Raw genomic sequence first — 21,468 nt, 5'->3', positions numbered from 1 at the left:
TAGAATAAAAAAACCTTTTTTCTTCAGATGCAATTCTTCCTCAAAAAGATCTTCTGTCCAAGGTTCATTACATTCAATAAAGGTTTGTAGAACATATATATATATATATATATATATATATATATATATATAGTAACACCTACAATTTATTGATGTATGACAAACTTAAACCTAAAATTATCTAAATGTTCACTTCAAACAAACAACATTTATCAGTAACACACTAAAATATTCAAAAATTGAAAGAAAAACATATTTTGCTCTGGATACCGTCTTCTGATTAGAATGAATAAATGTTTGTCCCAATCCATCATAGTATTCCCAAAACCCATAAAAAAAACCAGCCGAATTCTCATTTTGACATTATGCTTAAATATACAAAGGTCTAAATGACTCCTAAATACATAGAAACTACTTCATGCTCATTTTCCTTATTGAAAAATAAACACAAATTAAAAAGGGAGATATCAAAACATGAAAAGAAAATTAACTGAAAGTTGTTAAAATTCAATCTGTTTGTCTGTTTTAGACAGTTTTTAATATAAAGCACAAAACGATTGACGTGAGAGTCTTGAAAAGGAGTCAATGGTTAAGTTTGACAGCAATCATATCCCACAAAAATGTTGAACAATCAATTTTCATATTAACTTCCACTAGACTTGATATGTGATGCCCACAGTGGTTTAACATATTTCATAATCAAAAGTTTCACGAACTTTAAAAATGAATCCTTGATTATATATATATATACAAAGTTCAAATTTCATTATCAGTCTTTTTTATTTCTTCGTCGATTGATCCAATATTAATTTGTTCCTTTTTTTATCCTGTCCATCCTGAAAATGTAAAATAAAACAAAATCATGTTTAGCTCTTAATTAAAAAGTAAAATTACAACATATCGAACTCAGAGGAACACTTTTAACGGAAATTCCCTATTTTTTTTTTTTTAAAGGAATTGGCAAAATCAAAAGCTCAAACACATCAAGTGAATGGATAATAACTGTCATATGCCTGACTTGGTACAGTTATTTTCTTAATTAATTGTAGTAAATGGTGGATTAATCCTGGTGGTTTTAAAACTAAAACTCTAACTTGCATGAGATTTTACTATATTTTGAAACTTCACAAATAATTTACATGAACACAAGACTTTGCCTAAAGTATTATTATTATTATTATTATTATTATAGCTTTTTGTATATTCAGTGCCTCACTAAGTCTATATAGGCTGGGTATGAAATGAAGTTGAAAAGATTTTGTGTCCCCTGCCGTTTTTATAAAGGATCCAATAATTTCTAATTTACCATTGGGTAGTTGAGGTAGAACGTTTTCCTAACGGAAAATTTGCATTGAATTAAAACAGGTAAATTTTGAAATACGCAGTAATATATGTTTTGGTGATTTATTAGGAGTATATTTATGATATTGTACTTCCCTGAATTCAGTACAGTTAAAACCAGAAAAAAGCCATATATATTTAAAGTCAAGAATACATTTTTTCTTATTCAGATTTTCTTTTAAAAAAAAACCGGACCATTTGTGGAAAAAAAAACCGTACGGTTTCACTGTTGCTCTCAAAAAAACACAGACAATATTAGACATTTATTTTTTTGGTTAGATACAAGTAAGTTGTGCTTCTTTATTGCACAAAACATGAAAAGTAATCAAAATAAGATGCAAAATATGTAAAGTCATCAAAATAAGATGCATAGTTGTGTAAAAAAAACTATTATAAGAAATAACAGTTAATTGACCTTATCGCATGTTTTAGCACTCGAAAAAAACGATCTACACTTAAAAAAAAAAGATCTACATTATAAAAAAAAAAGATCTACACTTTAAAAAAAAAAGATCTACACTTAAAAAAAAAAGATCTACACTATAAAAAAACACGATCCACACTCGAAAAAAGTGGACCGATTCACTCGAAAAACGGCCATGATCCTAACCGGACACTATACCTACAGTGCAATACATCCATTAAACATAGAAATAAGTTGCTTTCTAAATAAAAAAAAAAATGCAATCGTGAACCTTATTTAGGTGAAATATTTACACAATTAACATTATTTGCTGATAAATGAACAAAATTAATTCACTTAATTCTACAAAGTTTCGAGATCTTGAGACAAATTAAATATCATAATATACATACATTAATATGAATACAAAACAAAGACAAAAAAAAACACATCAAAAGATAAAAAACCCAAACAAACTAAAACAAGTAATGAGGTCTCAAACTAACAGCACAATTTTCTGTATTTGTTTTAGAAATCAAATGACATCATGAAGTGTCGTTTTCTATCATGGTCAATAACTCCTGAATATAAAAGGGAAAAATTATTAAAATTGAACTTGTCTTCCATTTAGTCATCAGTAAGAAAACATTGGATTAAAAAGGATTGGCGTAACGGTTCAAAAGTTATTAAACGGAAACGATGTAAAGAGCTACTTTCCGATCTATTTTAAGGAAATTCAATGACTGTAATATTTTTTTTTTCTTTCTATGTGCTTGTGCTTACAATTGTACTACAAAAAAAATCATTGTTTAATAGATTACTATGCATTGTTGGTTAGATAAGCATGGTCTAACAATTTGCTGATTTCTGTTGAATATGATGAAATACATTCATTAATCAAACTACAAAATGTATACCTTATTTCAGTGCTCTGATTCTATCCGGTTGGTGTCATTCGGATTATCGAGAGAAATGATCGCGAAAAATTAACTGACGACGATGATGATCAGATCGTGAAAGATCTTGTATAGGATCGTGGATGAAATATTATCGAGACGACACATGATTTGTCAGTAAATAATCGTATTTAATTAACTTATTGTGAAAAATATTGGAAAAGCAAATATGTCTGTCAAAATGGCCGGGTTCAATATTCTAATTGCTTGCCGAGAAAAATCAATGCTTATATATAGGCCTACACAGTGTTTACAAAACTAAAAAAGGCAGATTGCTCTTCGAAATAAAAAAAATAAAAAAAATTGTAAACCACTCTGACATGATTTTTTTTCAAATTGTTAATGCATAAACTTCCTTTCTTCTCGAAATATAGTTCAATATTATTGTTCTGAAAGTTATTTATTCAGAAACTTAAAAAAAATATGATACGGATCGTGACAAATCGGTTACCGCAAATGAATTATCGTGAAAAGGATCATGAAAGATCTGTTGCCGCATAATACGTTATTGCAAAAAATCCAAGAAAAAACTCGAACCTTCCTTTAAACAAGTGATTATTTATGTTTTTAATCAGTATATCAACAGATTGGATTTACTTGACTTATACCACTTCACTTTTGTTTGTCAAAGGGCTATAATGGTTCAATGCCATTGGATTGGATTTTTTTTTTATAATATCACACCGACTAGATTTTGTCAAGCCCGTGACTTTTGTCGTAGAAAGCTTAGGGATAGTGATCCGGCGGTGTATATAAATGCGTCATGTTACGAAGTTTCCGCTTGTCACATGTCCATTGTCCTTGGCCTCATTTTCATGGTTCAGTGACTACTTGAAATAAAAGGGTTTTTTTTTGTAATGTTAATTTATCTCTTATTATGAGTGGTAGGATAACTATATTTGGTATGTGCGTACCTTGCAAGATCCTCATCTCACTTGACCTCGACCTCATTTCATGGATCAGTGAACAAGGTTAAGTTTTGATGGTCTAGTCCATTTCTCAGATACTATAAGCAATTGGTCTAGTATATTTGGTGTATGGAAGGACTGTAAGGTGTACATGTCCAACTGACAGATTACGTCTGACCTTGACCAAGGTTTCATGGTTCAGTGGATATAGTTACGTATTTGTGTTTGCTTGTTTTTCTTATACTGTATGTAATAGGTCTACTATAGTTGGTGTATATAATGATTGTTAGGTGTTCATGTCTAGCTTGCAAGGTGTCATCTGACCTTGAACTCATTTTCATGGTTCAGTGGTCAAGATTAAGTTTTTGAGTTTTTGTCTTTTTTTCTAATACTCATGTAATTGGTCAACTATAATTGGTGTATGGCAATATTTTATGATGTACATGTCAGTCTCGCATGTTCTATTTGACCTTGACCTAATTTTCACGGTTCATTGGTCAATGTTTAGTTTTCTTGGTTAGTCTGTTTCTTAGAAACTATAAGCAATAGGTCAACTATATTTAGTGTATTGAATGATTGTAAAGTTGGTTTTCCCGTTTGAATGGTTTTACACTAGTAATTATGGGGCCCTTTATAGCTTTTTGTTCGGTGTGAGCCAATACTCCGTGTTGAAGGCCGTACATTGACCTATAATGGTTTACTTTAATAAATTGTTATTTGGGTAGAGAGTTGTCTCATTGGCACTCACACCACATCTTCCTATATCTATTGTGTTTCTTGTTTGGTTTATATGACCTTGACCTCTATTTCTTAAGTTTATGTGATAGTTGTAGTAAAGCTTTATATTTAGGACTATCAACATAATATCAATGAAAAGTAAAGAAGGCGAGACATTTCAGCGTGTGCACTCTTGTCAATATAACAATATAAGGGTGTTTGTCCGTTCTGCATAAGTTTTATTTTGTTTGAAAAGTTAATATTGTCTCATCTGATGCCCATTGCTTTTTATGCATAGTTATATATCTTCTTTTCTCGTCGGGATTCGAACTCATGCTACTGAGATATCGTGGCACCAAATCATATTGCACTGTGACCGACACGCTAGACCACTCGACCACCTAGGCTCTAAGTCTTAAAAAAGAGCTGTCGGTGACCGGTTGTAACCTTTCCTCATCAGTTTTTATCTAGCGTCATAACACAGTATATGATATATAAGGCATGTAGATGGAATAGTTACAGATCAGCTGAATTATATATTGTGAAGGATCCTGAATATTAGTATAAGATGCAGTCACAGTAGCATAAGTTTGAATCCCGGCGAGAGAAGAACAAAAAAATTTGCAACCAATATTGTTGGGGTGAGCCTCGCGTTTTAAGTTTGAAAATTTAACAGTCTCTAGTGGATAAATATCGTATCACACTCGATGCAGTGATAGAATCTCTCTCTCTCTCTCTCTCTCTCTCTCTCTCTCTCTCTCTATGCAGTGATAGAATCTCTCTCTCTCTCTCTCTCTCTCTCTCTCTATGCAGTGATAGAATCTCTCTCTCTCTCTCTCTCTCTCTCTCTCTCTCTCTCTCTCTCTCTCTCTCTCTCTCTCTCTCTCTGTATATATATATATATATATATATATATATATATATATATATATATATACAACTCGTCTAAACATCAACCCAACAATGTTAGATCTGTAAATTTGCTTTCGCATATATTAAACAAAAATTAAAGCCGCCATGATTTACGTTCTTACGTAATTACACAATTCCTGTTTTCTTATCATTAAGTCTGGTCACGTCTTGTCTTTAACGATCCAAATAATGCGTTCAATGATCTTTCAAGATCAATTTTGATAAAAAAAAAAATCAACAAAAATAATTTTTTTTAAATTATATGAACTGTTTCAAGTAATAACATAAATATATTTTGCTTGACTGTCCAACTTTTTAAGATTAAGTTTTATATAAATCATGATATACTAGTATTGGAATGTGACTAATATAGTTACAAAACGTGATTTTTCTTAATTGTGTGTCGCCTTTTGTATTTTCTTAAAAGTACTGCATTTTTTTTCCATTTATTAAGTGCACAGTTTTATTATTGAATCATTGATAGACATCATTTTTACATCGGATGACCGTGAGAGGGCATTCCGGTGTATTGCTGTCGCCTTGATTTCAATTACGTAACTTTCGTGTTGGGATAATAACCGATCTACAAACATGATAAATACGCGGATATTATCGAGTGTAAAATAACATTCATTATCGCTTGTTATAAATTAACTTTTTCAATGGATACTCGAACATAACTTAATAATATGAAAACACTTTGTCGTTAGAAATATATATAAAATTATATAAGTTAAAAATCTTTAATATCTATGTACACGTACAGAAAGTGTGTAAACGCATGCGGAAGAATATCTCAAGAACGTTTGCAATCTCCAATGCAGAGTTATTGGTCTTTTCTCTCTCTCAAATACCGATAACTCTGAATAGGACATTGAACGTTTGGCAAGAAAATATGAATGCCTACTCAAATCCAATCTATTAGAAAAATCTAATTATTACAGAAGAGTGTCCACCATGCACTTGCACTGCACTATTATTAATATAGTAGAATATGATGATATACAAATGGATGAAAATTATGTATACATGTAACTGTAATATACAAATATTAATATATACACTTTCAGGCATAGAGATGCGATTTTTTTCTGAGACAAGTGCTTGTGGCCATCCACAAGAGCTTGCGGTCATCCGATGTTCAGTACTTCAGTACTTTGATTTTTCCAACTTTTGAAATTACAGCAGATTGATTCATAGAACTTGCGGTCATCCGATGTTCAGTACTTCAGTACTTTGATTTATCCAACTTTTGAAACTACAGCAGATTGATTCATAGATTTTTGAAGTAAAAATGCTTGACCAACGCTAGTTATTCTTTCACGATCATTTCTCTCGACAACACGACTGACACACGTGTAACTGTTCAACAGCACAAGATACAGATAACTCTCCAGGATATACCATGTCTGAAAGGTAAAGTTCAATGTATAATTTACTACTAGTATTCTAATATGAAATGCTTGGACACCTACGGGTGCGGGAGTTTCTCGCTACATTGAAGACCCATTGGTCATGGCCAACTATTGTCCTCAGTGTAAGCCAGTACGAGTTATCGCGCATGATTTTGATTTCTTATCCGTCTGATCAGTCTTTTCTGTGTGTGATATCTTATCAAGACAACATGCTGAGTTTGTAAAGACAATGTTGACACTCGTAAATAATTTGACTACCCTAAGTAAACAATATTATAAATATATGACACTGTAGCATGCTAGGTTCCGCGGCATGAATACGAGTTGTATAAAGATTATAAACTGACTTTATTTCCCGAAAGATATACAATTCGATTTTACCGAATATCAAACCATGCATACAAAATAAAAAGTCGAAAAAGGACAAATATGAGATCATGATTACCAAACATATATATATATATCTTTCGACGTAAACCCGAATATGAGACAGCGTAGAATTTGAATATACATACACAAACACAAACTCATTGCAACATTTTGCTTTTTTACTAAAAGAATAAATTCAGTCTCTGATTTTACTCTTATTTTCAGTTACCTCCCAGAATTGTTTGTTTATTAATATTTGCTCTAATTTTTCAGCCATGATTTCTGAGAGAAAAATTGGCCTTCAACACTAAATGCTTAATTGTACGTTTGCCCGCGACGATGCAGTTTAATAGTACTTTTGCCCGCGACGATGCAGTTTGTTTATAAATCACAATGGAAAACACGCTACAGTACATCAACTGGCTACCTATAAAACAATAGACCATTTTTCAAATTGGATTGTTTTTCTAAAGTTTGGATGTTCCGAAGTGACAAAGTTTTTCTATAAAAGATCAGTTTGCAGGTGATCTTAGAATGGACACTATATCAATACATATTTCTCAGTTTCAACAATATTTATACACGCTTCAAATGTTCGTTGATGGATGGAAAGTTCTCTCACTTACAATAATGATATAGTCTTAGATTACTTTTTTTTATATAGATATAAGCCAATCGAAGCACATACTAATGAATTTATATACTGATATTCTCAAATTTTCCTAAAACCGTAAAGAAAGTCCCACAGAAAAAGTGTTTACAATAATGTTCCGAGTATAATATATATAAAAAAAAAGGGGGGATACCCTACCCGGAAAATAATATTACTGATATGTATAGGAAATTTTAAACCTCGGATTTGACTGAACTTGACAGTGTTATCTGAAATTCACAACAGGTGATCAAATGAATGATGAAATTTGTGAACTTCACACGGATATCTTTAGAAAACATGCTAATCGAAACAACAGGGGTCGCAGGCATCTGTTTGCATGTATAATATTAAATTTTAACGATTCCAACTATCTCATTCATTCGATACAAAAACATATACAATATAAATGCAAGAAGATTTCAGGGGATGAGTTGTATGAGTTCCAATGAGACAGCTCTCCGTAAACTTTACCTTAACAGAACAATAATTAAAATAAAATGCAAATTTTACATAAATGTTCAAGTATAAAATTAAATATACTTCCCGATAGAAACTTCTGAAAGGAGAGAGACAAATTAAAATTAATTTTATTTTGTTCTATGCGATTTATTTTTCTCAGTAACAGTTAAAATGATAAAAGGAAAATGTACATCAAACAAGCAATAGACTAGTATACATCGAATGTAGGACAGAAAGTCACAGGACAAAAAGTCACAGACAAAAAGTTACGGACAAAAAGTCACAGGACAAAAAGTCACAATTCATTTTTTCTGATTATTTTCTTTGAATAAAAAAAGCTTATTTTACAAAAATAGTTTTGTATTTTTCTTGAACTATTGTATATAAACCAACTTGGTTAACAAAATTTATCAAAAAAATGTCAAAGATGAATAAATAATTGTTTAAAAAACAAAATGTCAGAGTGACTTGGCACTTAAATTGCTTCATGGTGCCCAGAAATCTTCCTTTTGCATGATTACAATTAAATAAATCTTCATTTTTCAAATATAATAACACATTGCTTAAACTTTTTAATATGAATACAGCTGTATATGTATTAAAAAGGAAATATTTCAAGATATTTCTCTTATATATTAAAAAAAAATTGTCAACATATTATTTGTGACTTTTTGTCCTACCAAATTTGTGACTTTTTGTCCTACCAAATTTGTGACTTTATGTCCTGTGACTTTTTGTCCTGTGACTTTCTGTCCGTTTACCGTATACATCACATGTCATGTAAAATAGTACAGCGATTCATATTGCCAATCAAAAGCAGTGAAAAGGTATAAAATTGATGAAAGAAAATTTGACGTTTAAGATTTCATTCCAAATCCATCTACTACAAAAGATCTTCTGAAAGTGTTACTGCATCTGAAAAATTTAAGATAATGACACTTTTCCTGTTTCATCAAAACTAATTGATCTTTTTAGAACATGAAAATAATATATATAAAATATGTATCTATTACTTCTATGTAAATCAGATGAGCATGTTTAAGTATCAACATTGTTTAGTTACGGCCGCCTAATTATTTAAAAAAACTTTTAAAAAGATATGTAAGAAAATTGCAAAAAAAAATCATTTTAGATGGGATTTCAATTTTTTTTAGTACGCTTCACGAAAAACATCCAAATTTAAAGTCTGAGTTAATGTAGTAGTGAAAGATTTTATATTATCAAAAATAAAGAAAACTGACGGCTGGACAAAAAAATTCTTTTAAATTAAAAGTTACACTTCTTTTACTTTATTTACTGAATTTTTAAATTCATGATATAAAACATTGTATTAAATGTATAAATATTTTATGTGCAAAAAGATTAAACTTTGTTTTGTGACTTGTGATCGAGCGATTTACTTGGTAGGACCATGGAAGTACTATATCAATATAATACTTCCATGGACTTAGAATTTTTCTCGCAATCTTCAAACAATGACAACAACTCCAGTTTTGGATAAAAAAGGCCCCGATTCATTAAATTTTCTAAAATATCAAATATATATCATTGGAAAGATTATAAAGCAAAGAATATATATTTATGCCAATGAATTTATTTCTAAAAATAGTGAAAGATGTAATCATATATGAAAACTCCTTTGCAAACGTTTTTGATTTTGAATTGTATGAAGTAATAGGGAATGAACCACTTTTTTTAAAATGAAAATGGCCGTAACTTCTGCTATCCCGATTCAATTATAAAATATGTCATTAGAAAGCTAAGAAAATGTATTTTCTAATGTGATGCCAATGAAAAAGACATTTATTTTTGTTTACTGTCAGCTAACCAAAATTCAATATTTCCTTTAATAATCTATAGTAAATTTATCGATATCGATTGCGATCAAATTTAGCGCATGCGCACTGCGGGTGCTGATAATAGTTGCGTATGTGGCCCTCGGCTGTTGTCTGCTCTATGGTCGGGTTGTTGTCGCTTTGACACATTCTCCATTTCCTTTCTCAATTTTATTTTTCATATTTTGTAAACAAAAGCGTGATATAACTCTCGATATATCCATGCATACTAAACGCAGACTAATGGATTTATTATTATTGGAATCTTCAATATATAAATAAAATTTAGCATAAGAGTTACATGCACCTTTAGTTATTTCAGCCACTTTATCATATATCCAATTCTCTAACACTGGTATCGATGTAAGGTTGACTGTGTTGTTTAGAACTTTAAGTTCAAACTGCACTTCGGGTCTGTACAAAGGTAAAGGGTACAGTTAAAAATAAATTTAAAAAAAAAAACACTACATATTTTAAATCTGAAACAATTTTTTTCTTCAATTATATGAATAACTCAAGATAATATGCTTGTTCCCCTTTTCTCACCATTTAAAAACAAAACTAAAAATATAGAAATCAAAATAGAAGCATTTACAGGTTGTACCATTGTCAAAGGTTACTGCATAAGAAAGCTAGACTTGCAAGAATAAATTGTCTTTCTTTACTAATATTTTTTCATTATTCTGTACAAAAAAATTTAGAAAATTATTAAATTGAAAAGGGACTTGTCTTAAAGGAACAAAACATATTTCGTAACAGGGATAAAACAGTTTACCTTTTCGTTTGGTAGGGGGGTACTATGACAATAACTAATGTTTATACTTACTTATCAATGAATGACAAACTAGCTTTTAATATGTGAGGGAATGGAATGTCTTTTGACATGTGTAAAACAACCTGTAGAATTCCAGACATTTTCAGCTGTTCAACTGCTATATTAAACCCTAAACTGGCCCTGTAAATAAATATATATACATTCTCAACTAAATCTGATATATATATGTATATACTAGATTCAGTTGAGAATTATAGCAGCAAAATATACTACAAAAAAAATGATTTAGTTATGTCATTGGATATTTTTTTTTCATTTTAATAATTCTTTTAAATGCAATTACAAACATTTTTTGTCAAAGACACATTTATTATTTTATGGAATACAGGTTCTGTTTGATGTAGATACAACTGTCCCTAAACTAAGTAAACGTCCTATTTTATTTTATTTTATTTTGTTTAAGAACTAGTGGAATAAGTTTCATTTAGTTTTTTTATGTACCATGCCAAAGCTTCAGTCATCATCGTGGTTGAGGTATCTGATAGACAGCAACCTCTGCAGATCAGTTTAGAAAACCATCTCTTCTTAATATATTAACCTTGCCTTTTAAAAGACATTCGCCTAAATAAAAGGTGCAAGTAGGCAAGATGGGAGTGATTAAATATGTGACAAAGTTTGAAAAATCAAACGTTTATCTTGAGAACTCTAAGGCTTATTTACTTCAGCAGTTGTGTGTATTCAAACTATTTAGATCTCCTAAAAGAAGCTGTATCGCAAACCAGACATTTTAAACAAGAACATTTGTGTACAGTTTTTCCAAAAAATGTCATCCAAGGGCATGTCAGTTTTGATCAATTATTAGTTGATTTTGTCTTGCTGGTGAATTTAGCTTTTAAATTTTCTCTCTTTTCAATATAGTTTTCAAGCTAAAAATAAAAAAAATAATTGATTAAATTAAAGCATCGTCGTTGCTGCGATATCTTACATATTCAATATTTTTTGCTTTATACCAGCTCTTTGTTTGATTTATTAACATTCTTTTGTAATTTTACTGGAACTTCGACGGTCATAAAAATACGAAATCTGGGTAAATTCATTTTAAGTGAAAAACGATTTATACTTATATGATGAAAGTAACATTTGAATTTCTACTTGGTATTATTGTAAGTTGCTATCATTCAGTTGCTCTCGATCTACCGTAGTCACTTTTCAAGGTAAAGACTTTTATTAATGCAAAATAGTGTTAAAAATCGTCGTTAAAAGCCTATAACTCATACGAAGTGTTGTCTATCAGTTTTGGTAGAAATTATGATTTTTTTCCCCCCCCAGTCAGATATGTTCTAGCTGTAAGATAGAATGTATTAGATGTACTTGTATTCACTCCTTTGTTACATCTTTAGACGGATTGAAGGCATGATAATTTTAAAACAGGATTCTCTACAATTATTGCTGCGACTGAGTCCTGTTTCAATGGCCCAGTAGTCCTGAGTATGAGAGGGAAAGAATTTGTAAACGCGAATTGACAACAGACTACGGATGCCAAATAATAACAAATTTACAGCTAACGTACACTGGCCCTAAGGACACAGTGAGCAAAAAAATGTATCTCGTCAATTGGATACACTATAAAAAATGCAATATTCAACACGATAATTTAAATAAACTTGTTCTTACATTCCTATGCCCACTCTAGCAACAAAAACCATTTTGAACTGGTCAAATAGATTCTGTGTATCCACTTCACAACCAATTTGATATGATGACAGTTTGCCAAGTCCTTCGGGTGTCTTATTGATATTACGCCATGTAGCTGGGTTTTGGACTTCGTCCACGTACTCGAAGGTTCTGACATATTTAATGGAGGGAGTGTGATCACCAAAAGTGAAGACTTCTAAATTAAGATTATCTGTAAAATATGATTCTTTATAATGAAGTTTATCTTTAAAATATTATCATAAACAAATTAAAAAAATCTAAAAACAACATTTTTTACGATAATATTGCGGAATTACATAACTTGTATGCAATCTTTTCCACAACTTATTATAAGAGATTGTGTATTTTAATTTTATGTTATTTTACCTATCAAAAACAATGATTAAAATACTTCTCAATTCAATTTCACTGAACTTAAAACATGAGATTCAGCATAAAAGGAATAAGAACTTATAACCGTTATGAAAAACAAATTACGTTGGTCTCTAGTAAAAAGAACTATTATCATATGACCGAACTCATACTCATTCTTTAAAATGCTACGTTGACCAAAAGAAAAACAAAAAATATGCAACTTAAAATAATAACAAATATATAACGCATCAAGAGTGCACACGCTGAAATGTCTTTCCGGTGATACTTTAAAATGATTGAATTAATATGGGAAGTCTGTAATATAAATTTAAGGTTTTACTAGAAGGATCACATAAACTTTACACGATTAACGATCCATAAAAATGAAGTCACGGTCAGCTGAACAATGCCAGACAGACAGGTATATCTTACAATCATTCCATGACACCAAATAAAGTGGTTCTAACGCTAATTATACATGAGAAACAAATAAAAACACAAAATCTTAACATTGACCAGTAAACCATAAAAGTGAGATCAAGGTAATGAACCCTGCCTTACAGACATGTAAACCTTTCAATCATTCAATATACCAAATATATTGCGTTTAGTTACTGATAAATTGAAAAAAATTCGTAAGGGTTCCGTGGAACCCAGTGTCTCGCCTACTTTTGCTGTTAATCGCAGACTCAACAAAAATGAGGAAAAACATCAATAAACATTTCCCTCTCGATACTGTTTTTTGATTGAAAGAAGCTTCCAAGTTTGGTAAAAATCCAGGATAGTTTATGAATCTAATAAATGTTTTATAAACTTTAACTGCAGACTGTATGTAATGTTAACTGGAAGAAAAACTAAGTCCATTTATAAGTAAAATACGGAAAAAGTGGATTTTTTTTTTACAAAATTTACTTCTGCATAATATCTTATGATCAGAAACAAGCTTTTGTCCAAGTTTGGTAGAAATCCAGGATAGTTTAAGAACATTATAAAAATTTTAAAAACTTAAACCACAGAGTGAATGTAATGTTTCCTCGCAGAAAAACTAAGTCCATTTATAAGTAAAATACGGAAAAATAGAATTTTATTTTTACAAAATTTACTTCTGGATACTTTCTTATGATCATCGACAAAAACCACAAAGACCGCGACCTGTGAATCATGAAAATGAGGTCACGGTCATATGAAACCTGCAAGATATACACGAACACCTAATAATTATTCCATACACCAAGTCAATTTGACCTGCTGCTTATAGTATGTGGAAAATAGACCAAATCACAAAACAATACAATGCCCAACGACCATGAAAATGAGATCTGGGTCAGATGAAACCTGCCAGTCATACATATAGATGTACACCTTACAATGATAAAATAACAAAATTAAGTGCATGTGAGAAAGAGACCAAACCACAAAAAACAAAACATTGTTCAATACATCACATAAATTTGACCTTCTGCTAATATGATCTGAAATACAGACTTCACTTGACATTGTCCACTGGTCCATGAAATGAGGCCGAGGTCACGCGCAGGTGGCTCTAACTGACGGATATGTAGGCCTGGGAAGGAACCCATATACCAAGTATATTTATCATCTTAACAAGTGTGGATACAGATGAGTGTGGATAATATGTGTGGATGTTTGACAGCGTTTTATTTGACAAAAGGAGTTCTATGCTTTTCGTATATGGTGTTATTTACTGTGTTAACTGAGACACTAATTGCAATATTTACCATATTATTATTATAGAATATGTTCCCCATCTTTGATTTTGGATATTTTGGATACATTTTGTAGCTAGGAGAGCAACACATAAAAAGTTAATTTTGTCATGTATTTTTTCTTAAATGCCATTATGGAAGATGATATCTGAGAGCATGGTATAAGGAGCCTGTAATTCAGTGGTCGTTTGGTTTTATGTTACATATTTGTTTTTTTTGTAAATGAATAAGGTTGTTAGATTTCTCGTTTGAATTGTTTTACATTGTCATTTTGGGGCTTTTTATAGCTGACTATGCGGTATGAGCTTTGCTCATTGTTGAAGGCTGTACGGTGAACTGTAGTAATTTTTGTGTCATTTTGGTCTCTTGAGGAGAATTGTCTCGTTGGCAATCATACCACATCTTTTTATGTGTATTTGTATGGTTCTGTTATATTAAATTGTGGTGGATCGTCAGTATCATTAGTAAAACATTTTGCTAAAATGTTTATCATCTTAATAAGTTAGTATTTCACTTTTTGAAATAATTGTTTTTCTAACAATAACTTAACCATGAAAATGAGATCAAAGAAAATCAACATATGATAGACATTAAGTCAGTAACAGAAGGTCTTAGGTAGCTTCTAACATTATACATTTAGTTTACATTTAAGCCCCAGTCCCACTAGACCACGATCGCACCACGCTCACCGCGATCTAAAATAAATTTAGATCGTGGTGAGGTCGCGGTATGAGCGGCATGAAAATGTAAATTTTCGTTGCTTTCACGATGCTACTACGTTTTCTCTACGCTTCTACAAAGACCCCGCTACGATTATACCACGTTCTCACCGCGATTATTCTGCGACCTCACTACGCTTATTAAGATCTTTCTACGCTTTCACGTTCTCACTACGACCATACCACGAGTTATCCGATTGCAACACGATCTTACTGCGATTATTACACGTTCTTACCACGATTATACTACGTTCATAGCGCGATCTTACTACGTTCTCAGCAATAACATCAACATCGTGTTCCATATCAATACAGTTCAATTCCTTCTATTTCTGATTAAATCGTAGATTTCTCGGAAACAGTAGTCATGCCACCAAAATCTACCAGAACACGTGGGCATGGTGGTAGGAGTTGATGTAGAGGCAGAGGGAGCAAGGTAACGAATCCTGATCAAGCAGAGATGTCGGACCGACCAATCCAACCTAAATTACAACCTATTGCTGGTCCATGAAGCTCAATGACGATATTTTAGTGAACGATAGCAGAGATGACATAGATGTATCAATATATATATATAGGAAGATGTGGAATGAGTGCCAATGAGACAACTCTCCATCCAAGTAACAATTTATAAAAGTAAACCGTTATAGGCCAAGGTACGGCCTTCAACACGGAGCCTTGGCTCACATCAATCAGCACGTTATAAAGGACCCAAAATATTACTAGTGTTAAACCATTTAAACGGGAAAACCAACGGTCTAATCTATATAAAAATGAGAAGCATGGTTGAGCCGTTAGAGCAAATGGATAATTACATTCAAACAAACAAAATCTAGGGAGCTTTTTTTATATATTTTTATGTGAAAATGACAATGAGAATGATGGTCGTAGTGTGAACGTAGTCAGGTCGTAAGAAGAGCGCGATGAGGACGGCAAGGGCGTGCTAGACTCGTACTATGGTCGTGAACAGCGTGGTATAGTCGTAGTGGAAGCGTAGTTGGGTCGCAGTGAGAACGTGATGGTCGTAGTGAGGTCGTGATAACGTCGCTGTACGATCGTAGCGCAGTCTCTCCGAATAGAATCACGCTTTCGCTACGCTCTCGCTACGATTGTACAGCGACCTATGCGATCTTACTACGATCTTAGTGCGCTCTCACTACGCTTCTACTACGACCTGATTTCGCCACGACCGCACCACGATTGTTTTGAACATGTTCAAAGTTGGCCACGCTCTTCACGATCTTGCAGACCTCACCACGACCGTGATACGACCTTACTGCGATCTACACGATCGCACTACGATCATCAAAATTTGCATTTTTTTCACAGATCGTAACTTGCGATCGGGGCCTAGTGGGACTAGGGTATAAGTTTACGCCGTCGACGTCGCCGCCGCCTGATTGTAATCCCTATCTGAAATAATTGATGTTACCTAAAACAAAAGGCTTACTCGCATATAATATGTGGTCAAGTTTTCTCTTTACTTCTTTTTCAATAGCATCAGCATTAAACACCCACCTACAAGTATAATATAGATTAACTAGTACACAAATGCATTTCAAATATGGAACTCTTGAATAAAAATTCATAAGGGTTCCACGGAACCCAGTGTCTCGCCTACTTTTGCTGTTAATCGCAGACTCAACAAAAATGAGGAAAAACATCAATAAACATTTCCCTCTCGATACTGTCTTTTGATTGAAAGAAGCTTCCAAGTTTGGTAAAAAAATCCAGGATAGTTTATGAATCTAATAAATGTTTTATAAACTTTAACTGCAGACTGTATGTAATGTTGTACTGGAAGAAAAACTAAGTCCATTTATAAGTAAAATACGGAAAAAGTGATTTTTTTTTTACAAAATTTACTTCTGAATAATATCTTATGATCAGAAACAAGCTTTTGTCTAAGTTTGGTAGAAATTCAGGATAGTTTAAGAACATTATAAAAATTTTAAAAACTTAAACCACAGAGTGAATGTTTTGTTTCTGGCAAAAAAAATAAGTCCATTTATAAGTAAAATACGGAAAAGTGGAAATTTATTTTTACAAAATTTTCTTCTTGATACTATCTTATGATCATAAACAAGCTTCTGTCCAAGTTTGGTACAAATCAAGGATAGTTTATGAAAGTTATTAAAATTTTAAAAACTTTAACCACAGAGTGAATGTAATGTTTCCTCGCAGAAAAAACTAAGTCCATTTATAAGTAAAATACGGAAAAGTGGAAATTTATTTTTACAAAATTTTCTTCTTGATACTATCTTATGATCATAAACAATCTTCTGTCCAAGTTTGGTACAAATCAAGGATAGTTTATGAAAGTTATTAAAATTTTAAAAACTTTAACCACAGAGTGAATGTAATGTTTCCTCGCAGAAAAAACTAAGTCCATTTATAAGTAAAATACGGAAAAAATGGAATTTTATTTTTACAAAATTGACTTCTGGATACTTTCTTATGATCATAAACAAGCTTCAGTCCAAGTTTGGTAGAAATTCAGTATAGTTTAAAAAAAGTTATTAAAATTTCAAAAACTTTAACCACAGAGTGAATATTTGTGGACGCCGACGACGACGGAATGTAGGATCGCTTAGTCTCGCTTTTTCGACTAAAGTCGAAGGCTCGATAAAAATGATTTATATGAGTGCACACCAGTGGCGGATTTAGAAATTTACATAAGTGGGGCCCACTGTCTGCATAAGAGGGGGGCGCTCCCGTCACGCTTCAGTGATTTCCTATATAATCAACCAATTTTTTTTTCTCAAAAAGGGGGGGGGGGGGGGGTGGCGGGCCCCCTGCCCACATTAAATGTGTTCCTAACTGTACTTCTGTTTTAATTCCCTGTACACGTGTCATGATGGGAATAATTCACACACCAGTAAACTAGTTTTGTATGTATGTGCCTGTGCCAGACCAGGAGCCGGAAATTCAGTTGTTGTAATTTGTTGCTGTATTACATATTTGTTTTTCATTGATTTTTAGGTACATTGATTAGGCCTTTAGTTTTCTCGTTTAAATTGTTTAACATTGCATTTTATAGCTGACTTTGTGGTGTGGGGATTGCTCATTGTTGAAGGCCGTACGGTGACCTATAGCTGTTAATTTCTGTGTCATTTGGCATTTTGATGAGAATTGTCTCATTGACAATCATACCACATCTTCTTTTTTTACATTACATAGAATTGAATGTAGAACTTCTCTGGAAACTTTTGTGTAAGTTCTTGTGTAACTCTGGGAACAGTATATATATGTTCCTGTGTAACTTTATGACGACGGCAGTTGCATAATATGCATGTTATTATTCTATAAGGATTTAATATTAAAAACAAATCTTTATCTTATTCCGAATGCGTTTGTTGTATGTTGAAGGGGGGGGGAGTCGTGGATAGGTTGCAAATTGAACTTCAACCTTATTGATTTCCTTTATCTTATTTCAATTTGTAAAAAAGTTTATTCGTCCCAGATTAAACTAGTCAGTTCTCTTGTATGTACGTTTGATGACAATAATAGGTGATAAAGTAGAACGGTTTATCATTCCTATCACACACATCTTTAGATAAACAGTTCTTATGCAAACTAAAACGTAAACTCAGCCTTATTAGATAAAAAAATATATTCAGAGTTACTTCCCCTTTATACACGAATTTGAAGAAGAAGAAGAAGAAGAAGAAGAAGAAGAAGAAATAAAAATCAAGCAAACATAATCTTCCATTGTAAATCCGATAAAAGTGAGTTCTTAGAAAAAATACCTCCCCAGAAACCATAGTGGGGGTCTTTTTTCGTGTAAAGACATATAGTAATTTCCCCCTTAGCCATCTTAGCAATGCATACATGGCTACCCTCCTTAATTGGGTTAGTTTACATTATACATCAATTTTCCAAAATTCTAAATTATTCCTGATTCAAATAACTCTTTGTTTTTATAACATAATACAATAAAAATGTACTTTTCTTGTTTCAATTTCTAAATAATAGTATACAAATGGGGTTTACAGGTTATATAATAATAAGTCAAAAAAAGATTAAAAGACCTGAACCCCCTCGGCCCCACAGCATATCCCATAATTGCTTATATACATATATATATTAAACAGCTCTGAAATCTTGGATTCATCCCCACAGTTACAGAGGTTTTGAATCCGCCCCTTTTCAATATTTTGAATATTTCTTACCATCTATTTATAATAAAGTTGAGCCATTCTGCTGTTTCACTCTGTCCCAATGCTTTCTTTCTGTGAATTCTTATCTCCTCTTGATATATTCTGTTTTGCACAATATTCTTGGTCTTCCATAATACAGACAACCCAATTATCAACAAAAATACCCACGAAAATGAAAACTGGTAATTTTCAATGGCCCAAGATGCAGAAACGTCGAAAGAACCCAGATGTCCATACATATACATATGTGTTACAAGATAGAATGGTCCAAATAGAGATAGTAATGATATAAACTATGTTCTGATACATAAAATCATTTGAATTATTAGTTATTTCTGGTGCAGTTTAAATCCTTTGTATAATGTCATAAGGAAATAATATATAATTTATACTCAATTGTTTAATGTCATATAATACTTGAATATTACAAGATAAAGATAAAGATAAAGATATTTAATTTCCTAATCATAGGCCGCTCATAACAAGCATGTAATCACATAAAGTAAAAATAAAAAACCTCCTCTCCCACTCGCATACACTCACATATACAACTATCGTTCTGATTAATTTCATACTTAACTGAATGGTTAAGTGCTTCTATAGCTTAAACAAATATAAGTGGACTTTATAGTGAAATAAAATGCGTTATCTTATCAAAATCTTCAAAAATGTACTGTATTTAGCTGATTATTGTCTTCTCATACTCTATTTCGCCCATATTTTACCGTATGCGGTGACCTTAACTACGAGACCTCTCGTAAGAACTTCGGCACAGCAAAAACGCGATGGAAAACAGTGATTGTTAACAAACGTGCTTTTTTGAATTTATTTATGGCAAGCCGTTTTACTATTTATTATAACTTCAAGATATCTCATAAACTTTGTAAGATACAAGATATCTTATATAGTTCATAAGATATCTTATATAGTTCATAAGATATCTTATATAGTTCATAAGATATCTTATATAGTTTATAAGATTTCTTATATAGTTTATAAGCTATCTTATATAGTTTATAAGATATCTTATATAGTTCATAAGATATCTTATATAGTTTATAAGATATCTTATATAGTTTATAAGATTTCTTATATAGTTTATAAGATATCTTTTATAGTTTATAAGATATCTTATATAGTTTATAAGATATCTTATATAGTTTATAAGATATCTTATATAGTTTATAAGATATCTTAATTAGTTTTATGAGATATATTTTATAGTTTATGAGATGTCTTATATAGTTTATGATATGTCTTTTTTAGTTTATAAGATATCTCATATAGTTTTCTCTATAAGATATCTTATAAATTATATGACATATCTTATAAAGCAGAAAGAATCTTATAAAGTACATAAGATATCTTATATAAAAATATTTCTAAGATATCTTATTAACTTTAGGAGATATGTTATAAACTTTAAGAGACATCTCATAAAGAATAGAAGATTTCTCATAAAGTATAGAAGATATCTTATTTATCTTATATAGTATAGTATATAACATTTCTTATAAAGTATAGAAGATATCTTATTTATCTTATATAGTATAGTATATAACATTTCTTATATAGTATATAAAGATATCTTATGGGTTTTCTTTCTGAAATTTTAAAACATCTCACCCTTATTTTATTGATTTTGTATTTACAGTGTGTCATCGATCAAATTTATTCGTTCAGTGTATGTTCACTTGTGTTAATATGTCTTTTGATTGAGTTAAGCCATTTCAATCGATATTTTATAATGTGTCTATCTATTTTGTGATGTTACACTGATGTTTCAGGTAAGGTGAAGGGTTGGTATCTATTTAGAAAAACGTTTAAACCCGCTGCATTTGTTTGCACCTGTCATATAAAGTCAGGAACCTGATGTTCAGCGGTTGTCGTTTGTTGATGTGGTTCATAAGTGTTTCTCGTTTCTCGTTTTTATATAGATTAGACTGTTGGTTTTCCCGTTTAAATAGTTTTACATAAGTCATTTTTGAGCCCTTTATAGCTTGCGGTTCGGTATGAGCCTAGGCTAAGTGTTGAAGACCGTACTTTG

At 31.5% G+C, this 21,468-nt stretch overlaps 1 protein-coding gene across 1 annotated transcript; it reads right to left on the bottom strand.

The window, feature by feature from the left end:
• Positions 1–6,374: 6,374 nt before the first annotated feature.
• On the bottom strand, positions 6,375–19,773 carry LOC139517435 (uncharacterized). Its single transcript, XM_071308456.1, has 6 exons — positions 19,434–19,773; positions 16,712–16,779; positions 12,420–12,651; positions 10,797–10,925; positions 10,278–10,384; positions 6,375–6,646 (listed from the first exon to the last, which is right to left on the bottom strand). The coding sequence occupies exons 1-6, from the start codon at positions 19,664–19,666 to the stop codon at positions 6,564–6,566; spliced, it is 852 nt and encodes a 283-aa protein (XP_071164557.1). The 5' UTR covers positions 19,667–19,773; the 3' UTR covers positions 6,375–6,563.
• Between the last annotated feature and the right edge of the window lie 1,695 nt (positions 19,774–21,468).

Source organism: Mytilus edulis, chromosome 3, assembly GCF_963676685.1.
Source record: "Mytilus edulis chromosome 3, xbMytEdul2.2, whole genome shotgun sequence".
Classification (NCBI taxonomy): domain Eukaryota; kingdom Metazoa; phylum Mollusca; class Bivalvia; order Mytilida; family Mytilidae; genus Mytilus; species Mytilus edulis.
The sequence above is the reverse complement of the archived record's forward strand: the minus strand, read 5'-3'. Positions and strand labels throughout refer to the sequence as shown.